The sequence below is a fragment of the Nuphar pumila genome, chromosome 9 (genome assembly GCF_984573655.1).
Source record: "Nuphar pumila chromosome 9, dmNupPumi1.hap1.1, whole genome shotgun sequence".
NCBI lineage: Eukaryota > Viridiplantae > Streptophyta > Magnoliopsida > Nymphaeales > Nymphaeaceae > Nuphar > Nuphar pumila.
Genome location: NC_143257.1, coordinates 736,759 through 759,095, shown reverse-complemented (window position 1 = coordinate 759,095; position 22,337 = coordinate 736,759). Strand labels below are relative to the sequence as shown.

At 38.4% G+C, this 22,337-nt stretch overlaps 2 protein-coding genes and 1 long non-coding RNA gene across 3 annotated transcripts; 2 read left to right on the top strand and 1 right to left on the bottom strand.

The window, feature by feature from the left end:
• Positions 1-1,299: 1,299 nt before the first annotated feature.
• On the bottom strand, positions 1,300-11,486 carry LOC149828131 (syntaxin-31-like). Its single transcript, XM_090016771.1, has 6 exons — positions 11,125-11,486; positions 9,849-10,099; positions 9,627-9,763; positions 5,724-5,762; positions 2,164-2,361; positions 1,300-1,689 (listed from the first exon to the last, which is right to left on the bottom strand). Exons 1-6 carry the CDS (start codon positions 11,357-11,359, stop codon positions 1,533-1,535), a joined length of 1,017 nt encoding a protein of 338 aa, XP_089872897.1. The 5' UTR covers positions 11,360-11,486; the 3' UTR covers positions 1,300-1,532.
• A 1,882-nt stretch (positions 11,487-13,368) lies between these two features.
• On the top strand, positions 13,369-14,541 carry LOC149828130 (uncharacterized). The gene is made up of 4 exons (XR_016434302.1): positions 13,369-13,505; positions 13,615-13,710; positions 13,835-13,942; positions 14,425-14,541. It is a non-coding gene; the product is annotated as an uncharacterized LOC149828130 (long non-coding RNA).
• A 4,947-nt stretch (positions 14,542-19,488) lies between these two features.
• Positions 19,489-20,287, top strand: LOC149828129 (small ribosomal subunit protein bTHXc-like). The gene is made up of 3 exons (XM_090017403.1): positions 19,489-19,721; positions 19,834-19,898; positions 20,039-20,287. Exons 1-3 carry the CDS (start codon positions 19,550-19,552, stop codon positions 20,171-20,173), a joined length of 372 nt encoding a protein of 123 aa, XP_089873529.1. The 5' UTR covers positions 19,489-19,549; the 3' UTR covers positions 20,174-20,287.
• Positions 20,288-22,337: the final 2,050 nt, after the last annotated feature.

The window sequence follows — 22,337 nt, the reverse complement described above, 5'->3', positions numbered from 1 at the left end:
CAGGGTTTGACTGAAGGAGTCATGGGAGAGTGCGAGATCCAGTGCCCACGTTGAGAGGTGGACTTCAACTTACACCGAGAAAATCTTTCCACCACATCAAAGATGGTGACTTTTCTTTCTTTTTTCTCATTGTCCCGTTTGAAGAAAATGATCTACCATTACTACCGAGGTGGTATCCCATGTGGTAAGACCCAGGTTCGAATTCCTCTGCCACATGGAGCTTAAGAGATATCTGGTAGGGGTCGGACTAACCCCAGCTAGACTTTCAAAAAAAAAATGATCTACCATGGATGAGAATCGTCCAAACCGATACAAATGCCAATCAAACACACCCTGAGTTTTGTAGTAGTTCTTGACAATTAATTAGGTAGCACAGAACCGATCAAGTTTGAGCTGAGTCTCATATTCAACAGCTGCACCTAACAGGCTCGATAACGTCAAACCATACAAAGACCTTGGCTGCATTTCCCCGAGCCCGCCCTCACGTCATTGACTGTGTTTATATGATTGAAGCAACCATCGGAAAGAGATTGATGGAATCTAATAAACTTTGTCCTACTCGGCCAAGAGGACAGGATGAAGCTCGTAAAAACTGAAAGCTTCAAGGTTCAGATTGAGGGATGGTGTTGGAGGGGAGATGAGAGGGGTAATGGAAATGGAGAAGAAAATGAGTGATGAGAGTAGAGTTGTCAGCTACATTCTTGTGAGGATGTAGTTGAAAAAAGGCCCATCTCCACAATCCTCTGCACTCTTATCACCCCTTCCATCTCCCAAAACCAGACTTCCAAACATCAATGAGGCTGTGTTTGGGAGGAGGGTGTCGGAGGTGGTTATTTGGGTTTGAGGGAGTTGAGAGTTGTTTGGGAGAGATGAATGAAACGCCAAAATAGGCATGGAATCCGCTGCTTCCAAATCCCTAATTTGCTATGGTTTCAACTCCTCAAAGATGAGGTATTTGAAAATCCTGGATTCTACGCTTCTTATTCCGGCAGATTCAATGTTTGTCTTTTCTCACAACCTCTATACCACCACCATTCCCTGTGACCACCAAGTCCACCCTATAGGCTCCATACCACCGGCCACCACCACACAGAAATTTACTTCTCAGCAATTATCTCCCCACCCATCTCCAGTTCCTAAAAGCACTTGGCTAGAGGAGTCGGTATGGACATGTACCTACTTTGTAGCTTCACTCAAGGTGGGCTTAACGCAGCACCTTAGGAATTAGGCTATAGCTTTTATAAAATTTCCACATCAAACAAATAAAATGAGAAAAAAATGAAACTGGGAGTCAGAGATTCTAACATTAAATTTCTTTGGATTGGAACTGCATTAACTGAGCATGTAGCACAATTTGGAACACAACGAAAGCTGTAAAATACGTGGACAATTTACGGATTTACAATCCTTAGAGGTGACTGACGGGCACAACCCACTGTCAGCCAAGCTCCACAGAGAAATACTTACAATAACCAAATAATTCAATATATCAGAGTGGGGGAGAGTCAAATTTTCTTTTTTCAATTTCCTGCTTATAATACGAACACAAAGATGAGCATAAAAAATATGAGAGCGGCAAATATCTTGATCATAAGCCACCTGTTTGAAGAGACACGATTCAAATGCTTCAAGAGTGCACTCCTCGCGCCTTCCACATTTGATAACGTCTCCTCCATGTTATCGTCAATCCTGTTTCGAGTTCAAACGGATGCCTTAGGTGATGGTTTTCCTCCACCATGGGATAATATTTTGAAACTTTTGATCCATGCTAGTGTTGGACCAGACTTAGCTTGTGCTGGGCTGATATAGTGAGCTGCCCAAAAGAATCAGAACTATTTGCTGGGTCAAGTCATATATAGACTTGATCCAAATCAACTCAACATGGCTGGGAAATCAGTTCACCAACTCTGTGGTTGGCCATGACTGAACCTCCATTTTAGCAATGACTGCTCGCTGCAAAACTTAAGACTCTGATTCATTGGCTGGTCCAAGCATCAACTTTGTTCAACACAGACCCTGAACTCGAGACTGACTTCTATAACTCTAAGTTCAATGGACCACCATGTTCGAGTCAAGGCCGAAGGTGTCAGTTCAAGGTGATGAAAAGAACGTTCTTAAAAAGTCATATTTGTGCATCACATAGATGGGGATGGGGAACCAAACCTGATAGCCAATTCACCTTGTTGTGCTACCATGGTTGCCAACTGGGTGAAGATGCCACCAAGTTCTGAAATTGTTGATTCTACGTTCTGGAGAGCAACTGCCCTGCTTTGCATGTAGTTGTCTTGACGTGGAACAGTCTGTTGTAGCATCTGCACCTCCATGCTGTGTGATGGTGCAACATCTGAACCCAATCTTCGTCTGCAACAGACATTATGAGTGTTCTTGTTCTATGACCTCAGATCTGAAGATATTTGGCTAGAAGAAGATTATAATTTACTCCCTCATGCACGAAAAACACAGTTCTATTATCAACAGATCTATACTCACTCCATCAATCAATTAGAAAAAATCCATTTAGTCATTGAATGCCAATATCATATATGATGATGAATGATCCATCAGAAATCATCATATATTTCATATGAAATTGGCTTGCACCACCTTCACATGCTTGAATGGTGCAGGGACCAACAGAGTTCGAGCAACCATGTCAACATGGTGTACCAACACAGCCATACTGGCCTAGTTAGTTAACTTCATCAAACAGTGCCTGGTTGATAAATTACATCAAATGCCTTAGTTTTGCACATCAATGAAAAAGAAAGCAAATTTACCTTAAATTTAGTTATGAAAGAATCACTTCACACATCATTTTGCAATTGAAAATAGTAGCCCTCAACCAGACCAGGGGACTACTATTTCAGTGTTTCAATGCTTAACTCCAGTTTCGAATTTTGATCATTTGGCTGCTGTTTCCTCTTCTCGAGCATTTAGTTTCATCCCCCCTGCTTATAATACATTCATCTTTAGCCAGTATTCTATATGCTTAAAATCTCAGAAAAATACATTTTCATTATCCTTCATGCTGGCTTAGATCAAGTTATGATCAATTTCTGTTGCTTCTCAAAGTTGCAAGCAGGAATAATTAAATCCTCCCAGAAATGTATTATTTCACAAGAATCCTCCTCGGAACTTATCTAGATTCTTGACAAAAAAACTTACTGTTTCTTTGTTATCCACTGCTTCATGCAGAGCAAGGGAAAAGGGATCTGGTTAATGCTCTTTCAGTAGATTCTACACTACCGTCAGATACTTAATTAGCACATTCGCTGGTCAAGAAAATCACATATGAGGGTGGACAGAACACGGGAGGTGGCTCCTCCCGCTGGCGAAAATATGTCTCACAGGATACACATATACAAATGAAGAGAGCCTGGTGGGACCATTGAAGGTATGAACATTTAATAGCAGTGAAAGGTTAATGCGGGATAAGTAATTAGGATAAAACTACTCCAGTGATCCCAGTTGGAGGTTTAAGTTGTCTCTGTATAGTCTATTATCCAGCCAATATGTGCAATTAATTGATGGCATTATCATAGTGGAAGTAGGGGAGCAAACCAAGTCATCACAACTCGCAAGTCAAGTCCTGGCTGCTCAGGCTTGGTTCTTATCTTAAATGTTCAATTAGTGATTCAAATTTGGTTTGAGCTTGAGCCTTCATGGAATCATGTTTGAGTATAAATCCAGTCAGAAGTACACTGTTCTCTTTTCCTTTTTTACAGTTAGAGAGAAAAGTGTACTGAAAAAACTAAGTAGAGGTGATGCGATCTTACCACTAAAAACATAAGACTAACAAGGACTAGGAAAAAATAAGAGACCCAATGGGGGAAAAAAGCTATGGGCTAATGCGAGAAAAAGCCCATTCCCCACTCCACAGTACCTTATTAGGAGATACACGGGACTATAGAGAAGATCAAACCCCATTGGAGTAGCCACCAATGCCATATAGAGAACAATTTCATAAGACTAACAAGGACTAGGAACATAAGACTAACAAGGACTAGGAAAAAATAAGAGACCCAATGGGGGAAAAAAGCTAGGGGCTAATGCGAGAAAAAGCCCATTCCCCACTCCACAGTACCTTATTAGGAGATACACGGGACTATAGAGAAGATCAAACCCCATTGGAGTAGCCACCAATGCCATATAGAGAACAATTTCATCCCTCAAAAGAAGAAAAATGAAAACTCTTGAAACGCTGGCTTGAAAATGATGCATTAATGCATACTTTATCCAACTGTGCTAGTTGAGAATTTTCCTAGAGAATAGCAATGTGCAATGCAAGTGCCTTGTTCCTTCCGATCCACACACACACACACACACACACACACACACACACACACACACACACACATATATATATATATATATATATATATATATATATATATATATATATGGGGTAACTTTTGCTACCGTCGTGGGTAAGGAACCCCTTAGTGAAATTTTATAATAATTTTTTTTTCCAGTTTTTGACATATCTGGCCCTTCAGACGTGATCTGCATATTAAGTTTAGTAGAAACCGACCTTTGGATCATGTTTTTCTAATGCATACATCAGATTTTATGAGGGTTGAAAAATCAATGGCCTAGAGTGTACCAAATTTTCAAACCTTTAAAAACATATTTTTATGTTGAAAAACAATGATCGGTCAATTCTTACTATTTTGACCATGCTGGACACATCCATGAGGTCAGATTTGGTTAAATTTACTTCATCATAAGAGCTCCAACTAGGGGGTTCCTTAGCAAATGCTATCCATGTATATAAAGTATTTGCCTATTTGGTGAGAAAATGTGCACGAGAAAGTTGGTATCAGAAACTCATTAATCAATGCATTATTAAGTAATCTGACCATATGGATTGTTTTATCATGGTCCATTTACTTCAAAATATGCCTTTATATGTAAATTTAGTGTGGTTGACTTCACCTAACACAAAGGAAGTTGTGTCCAAGTGTCGCACCCGGCTGGGTGTGGGTGCGGGTGCGGTGCCCTGTTAGAAGAGTCCATGTTACATAGCTGTAAACAGATAAATAATTAACCCACCTCTTCTCACCTAGGTAAACCCTCAAGAATGGTTAATGAAGGAACTCCTAATGGACCATTTTCTTCCACAATGATTCCTGCCTTAATGGACCACTTGTACTTGAGTAATATAACAATTAGGACAAGGGAAGGACACACTCACAAATCATATATTCAGCTCAACTTGCATTAAGATTGCATTTCATAATTCAAATATAATACATAACAGACTGAAAAACAAAACAAAGCTTTGTACATAGACACTGATCATAGTTTAAAGGCCATAAAATCCAATTGGAGAATGTTAAAAGTGGAAATTCAGCACTTATAACAGATAATTTGCTAACATGCATAAGTATGTATTACACTCATGAGTATCAAACGAGTTGGGTAAACAAATGCATGTTTTTCATTTGTTGAATCACCAATTAGATTGCATCCTTGCATTCGTTGACAAGAACAAAAAAGCATGGACTATACTTTTATGCCTTATAGCAACCCGAGCATTTCATGTTCACTTGACCATAGAGAAAAGTCTGGCCTTTGTTCGCATATCAGACTGTTCATCATTGCTTAGTTCAGTAAAATGTTAAGGACAAATCACCAGCTCTTTTGCTTAGCTATTTATAGTCAAGGCTTCAGGCACAAGAGACTACAAAAGCAAATGAGGTAACAGTGATAACAAAGCATACCTCAGCTGACTCCCATTTGATACTCCACCTGAAGGTAATCTGTTGCAAAACAAAAATGAAGTTTATCATAGGGAAGTCCTCACAATAGATAATGGCATGCATACAGAGGTCAATATATGCCACAAACAGATAAAATGAAAAAACACTAGCATAGGGATAAGACTTCAAGAAAAGGAAAGATGCATGAGGTCAAGAACAAAATAGAGAAGAACTGGGTGTAATGAAAAGAGGCGGAAGCACCAATAGAGCAAAAGGCACTCTTAAAGAGTGACCACAAGAGTCAAGAACACAAGCACTAAAAGTGCACACACAAAACTCTCAAAAGTGAAAATGACTTAAAGTCATAAGTTGGATATTATTGAAGAAGGAAAGAGAAGGGTGAAAAACCCATACATTTACAAGGGGGAGCCTCCTCTTTATATAGAGGAGGAGAGCATAAAGGAGGACCATAAAGGGGGCTCCCTTCTAGTCGTTGGGAGCCCCAACGGTCATAAATATGACTGTTGGGGCCCCAACGACTAGATAGGTGGGGCCCCTTATGGTCCTAAAAGTCAAAAACTGAAAAAGGAAAAAGTAAAAAGAAAAAGGGGAAAAAGAAAGAAAAAAAGGTAAAAAAGAAAAAGTACAGGTGAAATTACCAAAACACCCCTATCGGGTTTTTGGTTTATACAAAACAGAAAAAGCTATATTATGTGTATATATATACGTATATATACTTATATATATACGAATGTATATATATAAGTATATGTATATATATATTTATATATACATAATTTAACACTGGGGTGCTAAAACACAAGTAATAACCTCCCTCCATCCGTCCATCATAGCTGGAGGGTGGAGTGACCAAAACAACCAGTTATTTCATTCAACCTCCCTCCTAAACTTTAGATATTTTATTTGCACCTATTTCTATTATATCTTACTTCACTAACTTAGAACATCATTTCTAAACTAAAATTTCTTTGTTGATTTACACTTTCTAGCTCATCATTACAACCTTCTCTTGTGCATTAGACCCCTCAAAAAGATCCTTCATGTAATGAAATATGCGGAAAAGAAATGTATGTCCTACAATGGACATTCACACATAGAAATCAAAGAACAAGTCCAAAAGAGGACATACACAAAAGCCAATAATGGCTAGAAAGCATAAAATCTTATAAATGCACTAAAGGGCTTGAAGAAGCCACCCTTTACAAAGGGGGAGACCCCACTTATTTATAGGCAAGAGAGGAGTGAGAGAGGGTTTAGAGAAAAGAGAGAAAAGGCACCATTGGGAGACCCAACAAGGTGTCGTTGGGCTCCCAACGGTCACAATTGTGACCGTTGAGGGCCCAACGACTCCTTGTTGGGGCCCCCAATGAAGGTGCATTTAATGCACAAAAGAAAAAAAGAAAAAATAAGGAAAAAGGAAAAAAAGGAAAAAGACTATACTTCAAACAATGACACATGAACCAAAAAAATCTTTCTAAGTCATTTTTCTAAAAAGTTGTAACGAGATGATATTTTTCACCAATATAGCCTCACATCAACTTTAATAAGTATTATTTAAATATGTAATTCCTGCATTCATGCAGACAGGATGGATCACATACACAAAAACTCAACACTTGGACTGTAACTGTAGACATCTATGGACAAAAATGTATCTTGAAAATATCAGGGCTGTTGTATATCAGCGTTAGCATGCAAAGTATTAGTGAATGTATAAACAATTTAATTACAAATTTGGTAAAGGAAAGTTAAAAGGATTAAAAAAAACTGAAAACTTTTCTAAGGTTGATCATAAATATTGCAAGAATTGTCGTCCAGAAAGTTGATTGAAAAGCTACATTTCATAAGATGCATCTTACATCATTTATGACTTTAAAGTGAAATAAAAATATACATGATTCTAACTGAGAAGAATCCTACACATATTACATGTTAAAGATATAAATACTGCAAATTGTCCAGAACTGATTTTCAGACACGAGGATAATTCCTTAATCCTCATCCAAGTTGCATTGGTTGTTGATATTCCCTTGTGTACTGCTAGGCATATGGTACCAGGTACTGGTACAAAATTCGATGCAGAAACAATAGGAGTACCAAATACTAAAGAAACTCTTTGCATTTGCATTTAATTAATATATATAATTAGAATTTATCATGTTATGCAATGATGTATTATTAAATACAGTAATAATGAGAATGACCTCTTGCCATTGAAAACTATGATTACAATCCTAAACAAAAGAAACATGAGTCACTTCAAAAGTATGAACATCAAGACATGCTCATTATTTATCAATATGTATATAACAAAATGCTCATCTTATTATTTTTAGCATGAACTTGCAAACTATTCCACTTGTAAATTAATTTGAATTTGTATAGTGTAAGTTATCTGTTTGAAGTGGGCAGATGATGAGATTAAATGGAAAATAGCTACTATAATTATTCAGTATCTTTATATAAAAATATATCATGCAATTCTTTTAAATAATGAGTACCATTATTGTTAGTACTTGTATTAATTCTTTTTATAAACCACATCAATTTCATTAGAAACTTGTAGCTGTAAGGAAACAAGTGTTTTTCAAACAACCACAATATGTCCACCAAAGAATCAACTCAACAAGCACAACAAATGTCCACTAAGGACACACAACCAAAACCCACACAAGGGGTATCCACAAGAGAGCTAAAATAAATAATCTTTTTATTTATCACAAAGCATGCAAGAAGCATTTTATACATTGAGAGAAGGGATAACCCTTATTTATACACAAGAGAAGAGGGGGAAGGGAGACTTCGTTGGAGCTAGTCCAATGGCTCTATTTGTAACCCTTGGACTAGCTCCAACGGCTCTATTTGTAGCTGTTGGACTAGCTCCAACGGCTCCAAGACTAGTCAACTAAATGTTGACTAGTTGGACCTCTAGTTCGAAATGAACTAGATAAATAAATAAAGAAAAAATAAATACATATATGTATATAACACATTTACATACATTCGTATATACATATGTAAATAGTAAATACACATATATAAATATATATTATATATATACATACACCATATATAAATATATATGTACAATTTAACAGTAGCAAACAATTTTTGAAGCTGCACCAACATACTATCACTCTATCAGGTGAAGCCATACACTAAACATTCAGACCTATGCATACCAGTACCAGTAACCATACCCACCTCTTGCAACAATGGCCCTCACATATCCTGGAATTTATTTTATAGTAAATTAGTAAGACTATTGATACACAAGCTAAATATAAGAATAGATAAGAAGAAATATGAACCCCCCCTTATATATTTAATCCCTTCTCCCAGAAAGAAATTTGCAACACCAACCCCATTTGTAACTCCATCAATTACTCGTCGATCAAAAGAATGATCTAGTTGAGCTAATCCTCGTATGCCCCTAATGAATACTTTTTCGTAATAAATGTCTATGTAGCCGCGATTGTAGACCAGTTGTATATGGCATTTATCATTTGTTCTAAGTGAATTCTCATTTTAAGAAAAGTAATGTTAAGAAGAACTAAAGACTAGCATATTTCATTAGCAAGTCCAGTATCATACAATGGCGTTCTCCAAGTAAATCACACCAGCGAATAAGGTTCAAGGTTCAGAAAATGCATTAAATTGGAGAACTGACTAGAAATGATTCGCACAAACAGGAGATAAATAAGACAACTCCCATTGCATATTGATTTCCCAGATCCAGCATGCAAACTGTATTAACAGCACCAGGAAATCAGGTTGGGAAAAAATAACTGGAACACCAAATAAGGCTAATTTGAGACAAACAAAATCTAATAGAAAACCCTCACATCCCGGGTTTCAGTGGTGCATGGGAATTTACAGCATTGCTGACTATATCAATCTTACATGGGCGGTGGTGAAACACCTGTTGCACTTGACCAGGGAGGGGGTTCTGCAACTGCCTTTGAATGCTGCATGAAGCGATTTTCTCGTGATGCATTTGCTGAGAAAATCTGTTTCCTATTTTCATGAGCCTTTAAATTCTGCAGGAAAAACAAAATCTTCTTAGAAACTTCTTATCATTAAATGGCATTTTCAGACCGTCAAAGTCCCTAGCAAAATACCAACCTCTGTCCTTGTAGTCAATACATCCTTAAACTGCTTCGTGGTCCCCATAAGTCTGTTTTTCAAATCATCACAAATAGTTGTTGAGTGGACAATGCTATCCTTGGAAAAATTACCATCAGATGATTCGAAATTTTGAAGGGCTTGCAATTCAGAAATGGCTAGATTTAATGCATCAATGTCACTTTTTATTAAAGCAGTGAGCTCTTGTATCTCCAAAGCTGGATCATTGAACATGGATGAACTTTTTGCCACTGAAAATTGAAATAAATGTAGCTAAATCACTTGTGGAGTTCAATATCATGGCAAAAGCAGTGTGAACTTCGATTTCCATGGAAGATAAAAAGTTATTATAACATCGAAAAGCACACAAATCTCATCCCTAGGTTATTATAGCTATTGCTTAAGCAGCATCCCTACCAGAAAAGAGAAAAACAGATTACTGCTTCATATGATCTGCCTAACATATAATGAAGAATATTCTGAGTATTTATAATTCGATCATAATGATCCCTAACATGAAGCTTATTCGAACTCTTCATAGAGAGCAATAAACTGTAAGAGAACAACAGGTTGGCATAAATCAAGACTCAAAAGCACGCCGTAAGAATTGATCTGCACTCGAACATATCAACCACAAACAACAAATGAATGACTTCTATGCATATTTAATTTACGTTATCCAGCCGTTAACCAGAAGCAGCAAATCATTTGATATTTCACCGAACACAGTCCTCAAAGAAATCGTTTAGGTGAGGAAACCAACGTGCCTAAGAATAAGAACATATATAAAAATATGCCTCCTTTCTAAATGAGATCAACAGCCAAATATTTAAGAATAAGAAGAACATGACGTTAAAAGGCAAATTTAATCGTAATTTCTTGATGTATACATGGAAGAAGCCTTAAGAAATACCTCACTGGAAAGTTGCATACAAGAAGATCACGCATTTGATAAAAAAGATTGATGCACGGACAGCCTAAGTATCGGAAGAAGGGAAATATCAATCAAAGTTTCTGATTTTCGATAGAAATCGAATTCGAATTACAAAATTCAGGCTTGCATCAATATTTCTGCAGCAGCTAAAGAAAACCTAATCCAAAGCGGAATTGGATCAAAATTCTGGTTAAACTGGAAATTCCCAGAATTACGGCCTTTGAATATATTGAAAAAAAGAAACTCCACAAGAGAAAAGCATATAGATCACGTTCTCTCGATACTTGTACCAAATTTGCGACCAAAACCCTAGAGTAGGACCGAATCCGCAGAAGCACTCACGTCTCGCGAGACGGGCGATCTTCTGAGAAGCCTCGTGGATTCCCAACCCGATCCTGGACGCCTTCTTGGTGAGCTCCGATCGAGAGGTGTTTGCAGAATGAGACGGTTCGTGATTGCTCCGAGTCGGATCGATGGCCGAGCCGCTGAGGCGACTTTCGGTCCTCCTGAGGCTCTCGGACAGGGAAAGGAATTCCGACGTCCGATCTCGATACGAAGAAATTCCGGCCGATGCCATCGATCTCCGGGATAGCAAAAAAAAACAAGAAAGAGAGAAAGAAAGCAATTTGGTTGATCTGAATCTGAGATTCCTCCTCACAAAAGGAAGAATTGGGAAGTTCGAAAATGACGCCACCGACTTCCAAACGCTGTTTGTCGTTTTCATTTAACTACAGCGGCAAAACGGGTCAGCCGGTGCGGTTAGGATCGGGTCTGGTTTGAGTGTATACCCAAACCCGATCTAATCGGTTTCTGACGTGTCACCCTGCTGACTGCCAACGGATCGGGTACGGACTGTAACCCCTCTGATCAGGATCCCAAGCTTAATTTTTGGGCAATCAATCCGAATCCGAATCCAAATATATATATATATATAAGGTAAGAGTTCAAAATCTACCGCCAATGTATGAGGCTTTGAACATTTCATCAGACCTTGTATATTTGTTCTTTATAATTTATTTTCTAAAAAATATGCTTTAAATGAAGACTTTACGACGTTTACACATGTTTTTCAAAACATGAAAAATTAATGGCTCATTTAAAACTCTAGCATGCAAAGTATTTTAAGCTGTTGAATTTTAACACATTCGAAAATGCATCTAAATATCAAAAAATCATAATCTAAAACATGTGTTTATTAAATAAAGAATAAATATCCTATATATATATGTCTTGGCTATCTCCATGTACCAAATTTTCAATAAACATGCAAATCACTATCTTCATTTTTTCAAAAACCACCATATTATGTTATTTGGCTCAATAAAAAGTTAAAACTGTAATTTGCAAGTGTTAACTTGAATTAGATAAATAGAAAGTAGCCCAAGCAGTCACCACCATGATTTCTTGATCATGATAAGTTTTTATAAGGTTCAAAAATCAAAGGCCTACCATTTTTATATACTTTTTAAGGCTTCAAATACCATTTTTTTCATATAAATACATGATCAAAGTATTAATTTCTAGTAAATCAATCATGCAGAACACATCTCTAAGGTCAGAATTTCGAAAAAACACCAAAAAAAATCTTAGTGGGTAAGGTTGGTAAGTTTTCTATCTAGTAGGTTTCCATTTCTCTTTGCTTTATATATTGAAAAATTAAGGCGAGTAAACTTAAATTTGCCAATATGCTAGATGGCAGTATCTCTGTTGTCTTGTTTGCCTAAAAGATTGTTTATAATATTCTAAACCATAGAACATGTTTGTTTAAAGGTTTGAATTTTGAAATGAGGTCTTGAAGCGGTGTCATGTCTTAAAGTTTATACCATGCTCTATATTTTTTAAATTAAATTAATTTATTTTTAGTTAAGATATGCTTAAAAAAAAGAAAGCAATATTTACTAGGTGAATGTAGCATTACTTTATATATATAGTATAAAAGATTTGAAAGGTGAAGAATGATAGCATTTTTGTAATATTTTAATTTTTATATTTACAAATTTATCTGAAATGACTAAAAAACAATCAGCAGTCTTAAGTACACAATTATAGCCTTAGTTAAGTAATTTTATTATAGCTTTTTCAAATATTTTCATTAGACTATTGGTAGGCAATTTTGTAATTTTAATGTCTAATCCAAAATGCTATGACGGGCAAAACTGATTTGATGTAAAAAAGTGAATTTCAATTCAGGAAAAAATCCAGTTTAACACCCCCTTGCTTCTTCACCTTTTCCACCACCTTACCATCTATTGAGTCATGGATGTCACAAAACTAGATATCCTTAAGACTTAAGGGCTTTGGCGTAGTGGGATGAGGCCTAGACTGTTTGACGAGCAGTCTAGGTTCAAATCCCAGGGGAATCACCCTTATGCATAAGCCGGAAGCTTGGCGACTCCATGGGGTCGAGGTGTAAGCCATTGGAGTTTAAAACTGACATGGACAGAGACTCTAAGTGCTGCAGGCTGAGCTAGGGCGGCTCACCTGACGGCGCCCCACAACCGCCGTTAATGGCATGGCTTCTGATTTGGGTTCCGTCTCTAAGCAGCTTCAACAGTGACACTAATGGTGGCGTTGGAACTCGCATGCACTCACAAAAGCCATAGATCTCACGCACCCAACCGTACTACTGCAAGAAGCTGAGGCTTCCTCTTGAGACTCTCCTCCCTCTCTTCCTTCCTTTTGTCTCCTCTCCAGTTCTGCGGGAAACGATGCCCAGAAGAAATGTAGCTGCAAGAACATGCCTTCTCTCTCTCTCTTCTTCCATTTCCTCTGCATCTCTCTCTCTCTCTTTCCCACTCTTGTTTCTTTCCTCTGATTAGGTTCTCTCTGCAGACGGGGCAGAGGCGGATCGACGCCGCGTTAGACGCGTTGCTCCCGCTAGGGTTTTCGAAGCGCCTCATTCAGAAGACGATCGAAGACCTGAAGAAGGTCGGTCGCATTTTGTTTGTTTTTTTCTCGAGTCTTTTTATCGTGTTTTTTATCTCTCTTTTTCTTTGAAATGTGCATGGTTCTTGTGTGTGTGTGTGTGTTCTCTGTTTTTGTTGGGATTTAGGTCTATGGTGGGAATGGGGCATGGGTGTTCATCGAGGAAGGTTCGTACAAGCTCGTGATAGATTCCATTTTGGAAAGCCAAGAGAACGCTGCGGCTCTTGCGGTGCAGGTGAACTCTCTGTTTTTTCTTCCTCTTCTTGAGCCAATAATGCATTTTCATGGGTATAGTGCATTCATCAAGACACCTAATCCACGACTATGTGTTCTTATTGGCTCAAATGCACTATACCCTTCTTTTTTGTTTTGCTTTGTTGATATTAGTGCCAAGACATTTAATTTCTATGATTTTTTTGGATGCCATTCTGCTGCTTCTGTTAGTGTTTATTAAGAAACGACTATGTGTTCTTTGCTAGTCGTGCTTTTTCTTCTGAAAAACAGAGTTAGGGATGATCGTCCTTATTGCCATTTTCATACTTCATAGCAAGAGCCCTATAACACTTTTGCGTTGGGTCGTGCTTTTTAAGTTTCAGGGGTTTCGTGTGGCGGAGGCAGTGTCATATTTAATGTTGGTTATTTCTTTTTTCTTAAATCGTCGAATTAGATGATTCTTATGGTTGGTTTTGTTTATCTTTTGTCATTGGCTATGACCAGCATTGGTAATGAGATCGGTGTTATGCCCATCGCTTTCGCAGTCGCTATGCCTGGCACTAAAGCCTTCTGTTCGCCGTATACTTGTAAAATTGTTTTGTGCTTGCACACTTTACTAGCATTTTTATACATGTTATTTAGTGCCTAGAAAAGGAAGGGTTTCATTGCATTAGAGAAATAGATGAAGTAATTTCGTCGTTTGAAGATACAAAGTAAACTATGCACTTGCTTTTTGCCTTGTGGAGTTATGCCTAAGCGTGTGGAACACATAGGGATTGCCTCCGGGCCCAAGGCACATGCTTCAGGTCTACTGGAGGCAATGTGCCCTAAGACACCTTAACAGATTTAGCATACATGTGGTTATGCTCCATTGCTTGTGACTCGTACGCTTAAAGATGATTCTGGTTCACAAAAAGGTCTAACCCTTGTGCTAAAAAAAGATGGTTTCCATACAAAAGTGAAGAGAGAGAGAGAGATGCAGTGTAGCTTGTACTAATTTCCACTTTTACAACATTATGTAAAAGATATGAAATCACAAAATCAATTACAACAATAGAATGTCTATATAAACATGGCCTGAGCATGATGAGCTTGAATATGGTAGTTTGACCTCAACCCTGGGATAGGAAGTACTGTGTGGAGCTTAAACAACCAAGACAGGGGCTCAGCTCAGGTTGTGTACAGTGCTAACAATTATTACATAGTAAAGTGACATCTTGTTACAGTTGGTGTCATTTATATATCATAGCAAATGATATCTTGTTACAGTTGCCCAACCCAATATCGGCCATATTGGTGTCATTCATATATCTTACTCCATTAATTTCTTAGATGAAAGGTTTGGCATTTGTAGCAGCTTGGGTTTAATGACTTTAATCTTTGCGATGTATCTCCTGTTTTTTATTTGATATACACTGATTCATCTTGTTTATTGCTCTTTCTTGACATATCATGAGCCTACCCTGATTCTTCTTAACAACATTGGCTTCACAAGAGCCGTATTTTTTATGATGGTCTTCTACATTATATTGTGCATATATCATTTATAGTTAGCATTTTCTGGCAGTGCGTTGATAAGTCATTTCTTTGTATGTTTTCGAACTGTTCAGCATACAAGATACCTTTTCTAGAGTTCTGTTCCCATGTTCTTTTCAAACACAAGATCATGATGATCTTGTTTCAAAACTGTAGCTGTCTTTGTTTTATTGACTTGTTCATATTTTGAACTTTAGTAAATATAAAGGTTGTTTCGTGTATCATATACTCCATTCAGAACTTTGTTTCTCCATCATCATGTCCTTTTCAAAGACGGGGATTGTGTTATTATTTATTGGTAATAGTAGTTTTCGTGTTCTGTTCAAGGCTGTGTATTTTAGTAGTGATGCAAAAGGTTAATGATGTTTGTTCTTCTGCAAAGCTTTGGAAGCTATCATAGTTATTCGTTGACTGCAGCATTCATCTGAGCACCTCGTTTGTTGCATTAAGAAGAGATCCCTTTGTTGGTTCCTGTACATTAGTAGCTTAGTGACTCCCATAGAAGTTTTCTCATTTTTATGTGATTATTTGTCTCAAATGTAGAGATTTCCATTTCTGACTCTTTTTCTGTAAACTAATGTTGCTTTAGTTATTCTCGTATGTCTAGTTTCTGTGATATTTTAGTTCCTGATTGCATTTTCACATACTGACACAATCTGCCAAGGGCATCAGTCTAATAAATAGAGAACAATTCACAAAATTATGGGAAACTAATCTATTGTTTTGGTTTTTGTATCCCTGATATTATAATGCACAGTTTTGAACTGATACTGTATCTTTATGCGACTGAGAGCAAGCCGATATTGGGTTGATCTTATAAATAAATCATCTTCCTTGGAGAAAATTAGTTTGCAAGAGCATCTTCTTTTTCATGATAAGAAACCACATACATATTGTAGTTTAAGCATTTCAACTTCATTATTGTTCAGGAAAACAATGCTTCTGGAGATGAGTTGAAAGGATCTGACGGGTTACCAATAAGTGGCTCTTCACATGACTTTGGAGGATCAGGTGAATCTCTCCTATAGTCATTACAGGAACAAAACTGCACTTTTCTGGTCCTTGTATAACCACTTGTATGCACTCTATTATGTAGCTATTTAGATGCATGTTTTGGATGAATGGATATTCTCTCATAAATATTATATTCTAATCTTGCTTGTTTGATGGTCTTGCAATGAAAGAAGAAACGGTGCTGGCAAACAAGTCTGTGGAGCAACCGGCTGTTGAGGATGAAGGGAGACCGACTCTGGTTCAACATGAAAATATTGATCAGAAAGATATAACTTGCATTGGCAATGACATCCCACTACCGATATCTGTTGATAGTCAGAAGGCCGTTTCTGAAAATATAGGTCTTGCTGCATCCTCTAGTCATCAATATGCTATTAACAGTCAGCAAGTAGGAAGAAGACCCTGTTATGGATGGTTGGTTGACGATGATCCCTGTGGTGAAATACTTACTTTGGAGGAGCCTGGCGCATCTGCAACATGTAGAGTTGCAGAAGATGGCCCGTCCGTTCAGAAAACTGAGTTTTCTGCTGCATATTGCAAGGAAATTAACCTCAAATCAGCTCTTAAGAATCTGTTACTGGATGAAAGAAAGGGAACGAGTCATGAAGGGAAAGATGGGAACAGTTCTTATGATCCAAAGGTGAATGGTCCATGTTCCAACAAAGGTCTCGAGCAGGAAGAGGAGATCCATAGTGAATGGGTTCTTCAACAGCGCAGGAAACGTAAATCCAGGTGGGATGAGAAGCTCACTGACTAATTTTTGCAAAGAGACCAGGGAATATGTCAGGCTCCTTTCATTAACTGTCTGGGGTTTTATAAAGGGATGATGAACATAGCAGACCATGGTGGGTGTTAATCTTTTGTTAACCGCGGCTGTGAAGATAAAATAAACTCGTTCAAGTTCTTTTTTAACATAGTTTAAGCATCAACTCTTATAAGTTCTTTTTTTAACAAAGTTTGAGCAACTTTTGACAAAAAAGGTAGGAAGGAGGGCTTATATATGAGAAAATTGAGGAAGCCATGCCTTTAAATTCATATAATGTTAGTTAAGCAAAAAATAAGTAAAATAGGATAAATAAAAAGTTATTAAGCACTGTTTGGATAAGGCGATGCTGCACTGCACCTTTTGTGGGTTTGAGTAAAAAATTTAGGGAAGAATGTTAAGGGCAGAGCATATTTCTTTTCGATGAAGATAGCTGGGGGAAGGCCCCATCCCTTTATTAATCACATATATACAGTAATATACAGGTATTTACAGGAAAAACAAACTAACAGAATTATGAAAACCTGATAAAGAATCAAAACACTCCTCAATTACAATCCGCTGTAGGATCCCAACTTCCAGGCTTATCTTGCCACACAACTTCAGTCCTGGAACCCAAAGGAAAGAATAAAAGAGCTCCAGTATCAATAGTAAGCGCCTGTTCCACGAATGACCAACTGATCAAGAGCCTGTTCGAAAAATCAAAACATTGAATCCAACTGCCTGTGACCTTCCAACACATCCCTAAGCCATCTAGGCCAGACAGGAATAGAAGATGCCACAGAGACTGGGATGAAACTGGAATTCACACACTAAGGGCACGTTTGAAAGCGAGAAAGATGTAGGAAAAGTGATGCAAAATAAAAAAATCAGTACAGAATTTTTGACCCTTCCAAACCAGAGAGACTTTTTCGCTGAGAGAGTTTTTCTAAAAAATAGACTTTTTGATAGGAAACATTCCTTATGGTGGAGGAATGTTTCTTACCAAGAGAAAATTTATTTTTACACTCCCCACCACCCGTCTCACCACATCCCACCATCTCACCATCACCACCGCTCTCCTCCTCCTCTCTCTCATTTTTTCACATTTTCTCACTATGTTTTTTTCATGCTATACAAACAAAAAACTTTCTTTCGAAGAACTTCTCATATCAAAAACTCTCGTAGGCAAAACTTTCTTTTCCTGTGAGAGTTTTTCTCTCTTCTAAACATGCCCTTAGAGTCTGTCAAAGATGAGAAGTTCTTGAAAAATAAGATCCTTATCAAAAACTTTCACCCCAGCTCTCGGAAAAAACCCACTAGCATCCATTAGACTGTAAGCAATCTTCTCTGTCACTCCCTGAGAGTGGGAGAACAGCTGTATGTGCAAAGCTCCTATCCCGATAGGAGGCCAACAACAAGGAACAACACCCAACTTGGACCAAATTTTAAAACTACAAAACTCATCTTCTTGTGACTGTATTTTACCAAAAACATCCAAGCAGGAGTTCCAAGCAATATGCTCACCACAGCCTCCAAAACAGTAGTATGAAAAGCAAGCCTCCAACAGTCATCCAATCAATCCGAAAAGACTTTGTGAACCACCATTGAAGACCTTCAATGAGATTCGTATGTGGAGGCTCCTTCCTTTCAAATTTGCTCAAAACAAAGTCGAGTGTCAAAACCTTTGCATTAACGATGGCAAGGGATAAGCCCTTGATCAATCAAGTTGGGCGACTCCCTAAAGAGCAAGAGGTGCGCCACAGGTTTACACTGTAGGAAAAGCAACCGTGAGTAAGTACCGCACGCTGAACCTCCACGACTTAGGTATCTGATCCCGAGGGTGATTTCCACATCTTTCATGGTCTTTCAAAAAAAAGAAAGAACTCTAATACTTTTAAAAGCATTTATTCTGATACATAACACAGGAACTCGTCATAGAGAATTCTGGATCTGGATATGTTAAGTCGGATTGTTTTTGGATTCAGAACGGTATTTTAAGTTGGATCAGATTCTGATTCAGATCAATGTCAACTCCAATTATATTTCTTTCTCGCATGTAAATAGCTTGTTTTATTTTGTATTTTTTATTTTAAGTACTACTATACATATTTGGAATTCAGGTTCAACTTTACCTCATTGGATCTGACTCCCATCCATTCAAACTGAGAGATGCTGCTTGCATTTGAGATTCGGATCGGAGAAAAAAAATCCCGCGAACCCGATCCGTTTGCAGGGGATAGAGCCATATCAGAAGGGGCGGAATGACTGCTGCTCACTCTTATCCTGTCCGGTTAGGGGAGAGAGGCTGAGGGGTGCGTGTGGCGACCCAGAGAGATGGCGCTAACGCTCGTCGGAAACCTTCTTCCTATGCCCACCCATCGCCATAATCCCGATGCTCTGTCTTCACTCTCTATCACGAGGCAGTCTGTGGGATTCCCTCTCTCCATCTCTTCCCACTCTTCGCTCTCCTTGGTTGCTTCCCCCCTCACTCAAACCCACCTTCCCGGTATACTCTCTCTCTCTCTCTCTCTCTCTCTCTCTCTCTCTCTCTCTCTCTCTCTCTCTCTCTTAATTCATTCTAAGTATTGATGGTACCTTTGTTGTTGGGTGTTTCTTAGTTTATTGTGGTCGCGGAGATAAGAAGACCGCCAAAGGGAAGCGTTTCAGGCACTCTTTTGGCAATGTGAGGCTTGCTTTCTTTCCCATCTTCCCGAACTCGATGATTTTTCTTTCGCTTGATTTTGAGTGTTTTGAATTGTAATTGGTGCTAGAATTGAGGGGAATTTTGGTAGATGAATTGATGGTTTTGTGGTGATGTGTCAGGCGAGACCCAGGAACAAGAAGAAAGGGAGAGGTCCTTCTAGGCCGCCCACGTCGCCTTCCCCACCGAGGAAGGATCGTTTCGAAGATGGAGAAATCGTTAAGATTGAATTGGACGAGTCTTTGTTCTCTAGCTAGAAATCCACTCTGTTTGTTTGCTCTAGTTACGCACTCTGTTTTGCATTGTCTCTTCAAGGACTTGTTGTAGACCGTTCCATGATGTTCTATTGAAGTTCCTTTTTGCTTATCAAACAGTATTAGTTGATCATTGTTTAAGAATTTCCGTTTTCATTGGGATTTTGGTTTTCTGTGGAAATTAGGACAGGGGGCTTGCCGGGACGTCAACGATCAGGACAGGAAGCACTGATCTGCACTGTCCATGCACCGCAGAAAAAAAGAAAATTGTTTTTCTTGTCCGAGAGTGTCCAAGTTTATACCAAATTTGCTTTTCTTAAGAGAAAGGCTTATCGTGACGACAATGTTCGTTGCTATAGGAGATTCAGTTGCAACAACATTGTTCGTCGACAGTATGCAGGCAGAACAAGCTCCCGGGGATGGTTTCTAGATGTAAATATCAGAAAAAAGAAAACCTGATTTGAACAGCTTGAATGCCTGATTGATCAAATTAGGTCCAACCAAATCAGAGTGGGTGCTAGATCCGGTCCAATAAACTATATATGAATCATATGGATCCAATCCAATTCAATGCGTTAAATTCAGTTTTACTGGTTTCATTGATATGTTTCGATCCTATAGTCCCCCATTAGGGATGGCAGTGGACCGAGGGGAAATGGGGCCCCGCCCTGCCTCACCCCATTTGGACCAGGGTTGAAGGACATAAAACGGGGATGGAGGCCGCCCTGGCCATGGTGGACTGTCATCCCTATCCCCCACCTTTTTATCTCTCTCTCTCCTCACCATTTTTTGGTAAGTTCTGCTAAAAATTTTTGGGTTTTAAAACCGTTAATTTGGATCCTCTCTCTCTCCTTTGTCTGTGGGCAGAGATGCCCTAATCCCCATTTTGGTAAGTGTTTAGCAAAAAAATATTTGGGTTTTAAAACGATTAATTTTCATCGAAGATACCCCTTACTACTGAACCAGATCAGGTCATTTTCTAAATGAGAAGAAATCTCATCCGAGAATCCTGACCGCTCCACAGAAATACCGGATCCGCACTTAACTGAGAGTCAACAAACTAAAAACTAAAATTAATTGAGCAGTGTAAAAAAAAGAACAAAAAAGGGATTTCCCCTTTCCTTTTTGCAGTCTCTCTCTCTCTCTCTCTCTAAAAAAAGATTTCCCCCTTTCCTTTTAGCAGTCCCTCTCTCACAGCTCTTCTTCATCCATATAAACTAACTCTCTCTCTTCTTCCGCCATTACGTAAGAAATACGTACCACAGCCGAAACTAAGCTTGCAAGAGGAAGAGGAACGGGTAAGCAACGAGAAGAGGCTGGGGCGCGTCCTCAACGTGAAGGCGCCATCGATCTTCCACTTCCACCCCTAGACACCAGGAAACAACCAAGGTACAGCTGCCTCTTCCTCTTTCCTTGTATTCTTGGCATACCTAAGAGTAATTTCTTAAATATAGAGACATAAATGCATTAGGATATGGTAGCTTAAATTGGGTTTGTATTGAACGTTCAATGGGTAGGAGTGCACTATGTTTTCAATCCAGATTGGGTCACTCTTTTTCTTTTTTCTATGGGGTTTTATTGCCATTTATTTTTTTGTGAATTTCTTTTGTGCATCTTACGCCTTGGTTGCAACAATAACATTGATTTTGTTCCCTTTAAATTGCTGCAAAAGATTGATTATATAAATAGGATGATCTGGTTAGTGTACAGCAATGCTGTTTGAGCTGTTGAAACACGCTATGCCCTCTCTATCTCTCGTCACCATTTTGGTAAGTTTTGCCAAAAAATATTGGGTTTTAAAACCGTTAATTTGGATGAGATACGCCTTAGCACTCTCTCTCTCTCTGTCTCTCTGTCTCTCTCCCCTTGTCGATGGTCCGAGCGAGGCCCTAATCCCCATTTAGGTAAGTGTATAGCAAAACATATTTGGGTTTTAAAACAGTTAATTTTCATCCAAGATACCCTTTACTACGACGTTATGGAAGGCGGGGCCACCTTCCATAACTGTGCTCTTCACGAACACGTTTCCAACGGCATCCTATATTATCCAAGCACCACCCTGTTTCTGCTCAACCACATCCTCCTCTGCTGTTTCTTCAATACCATTCTTCTTCCTTCTCACTTTCATTCCACATACAGATAAAATAAGATAAAACTCTCTGAATTC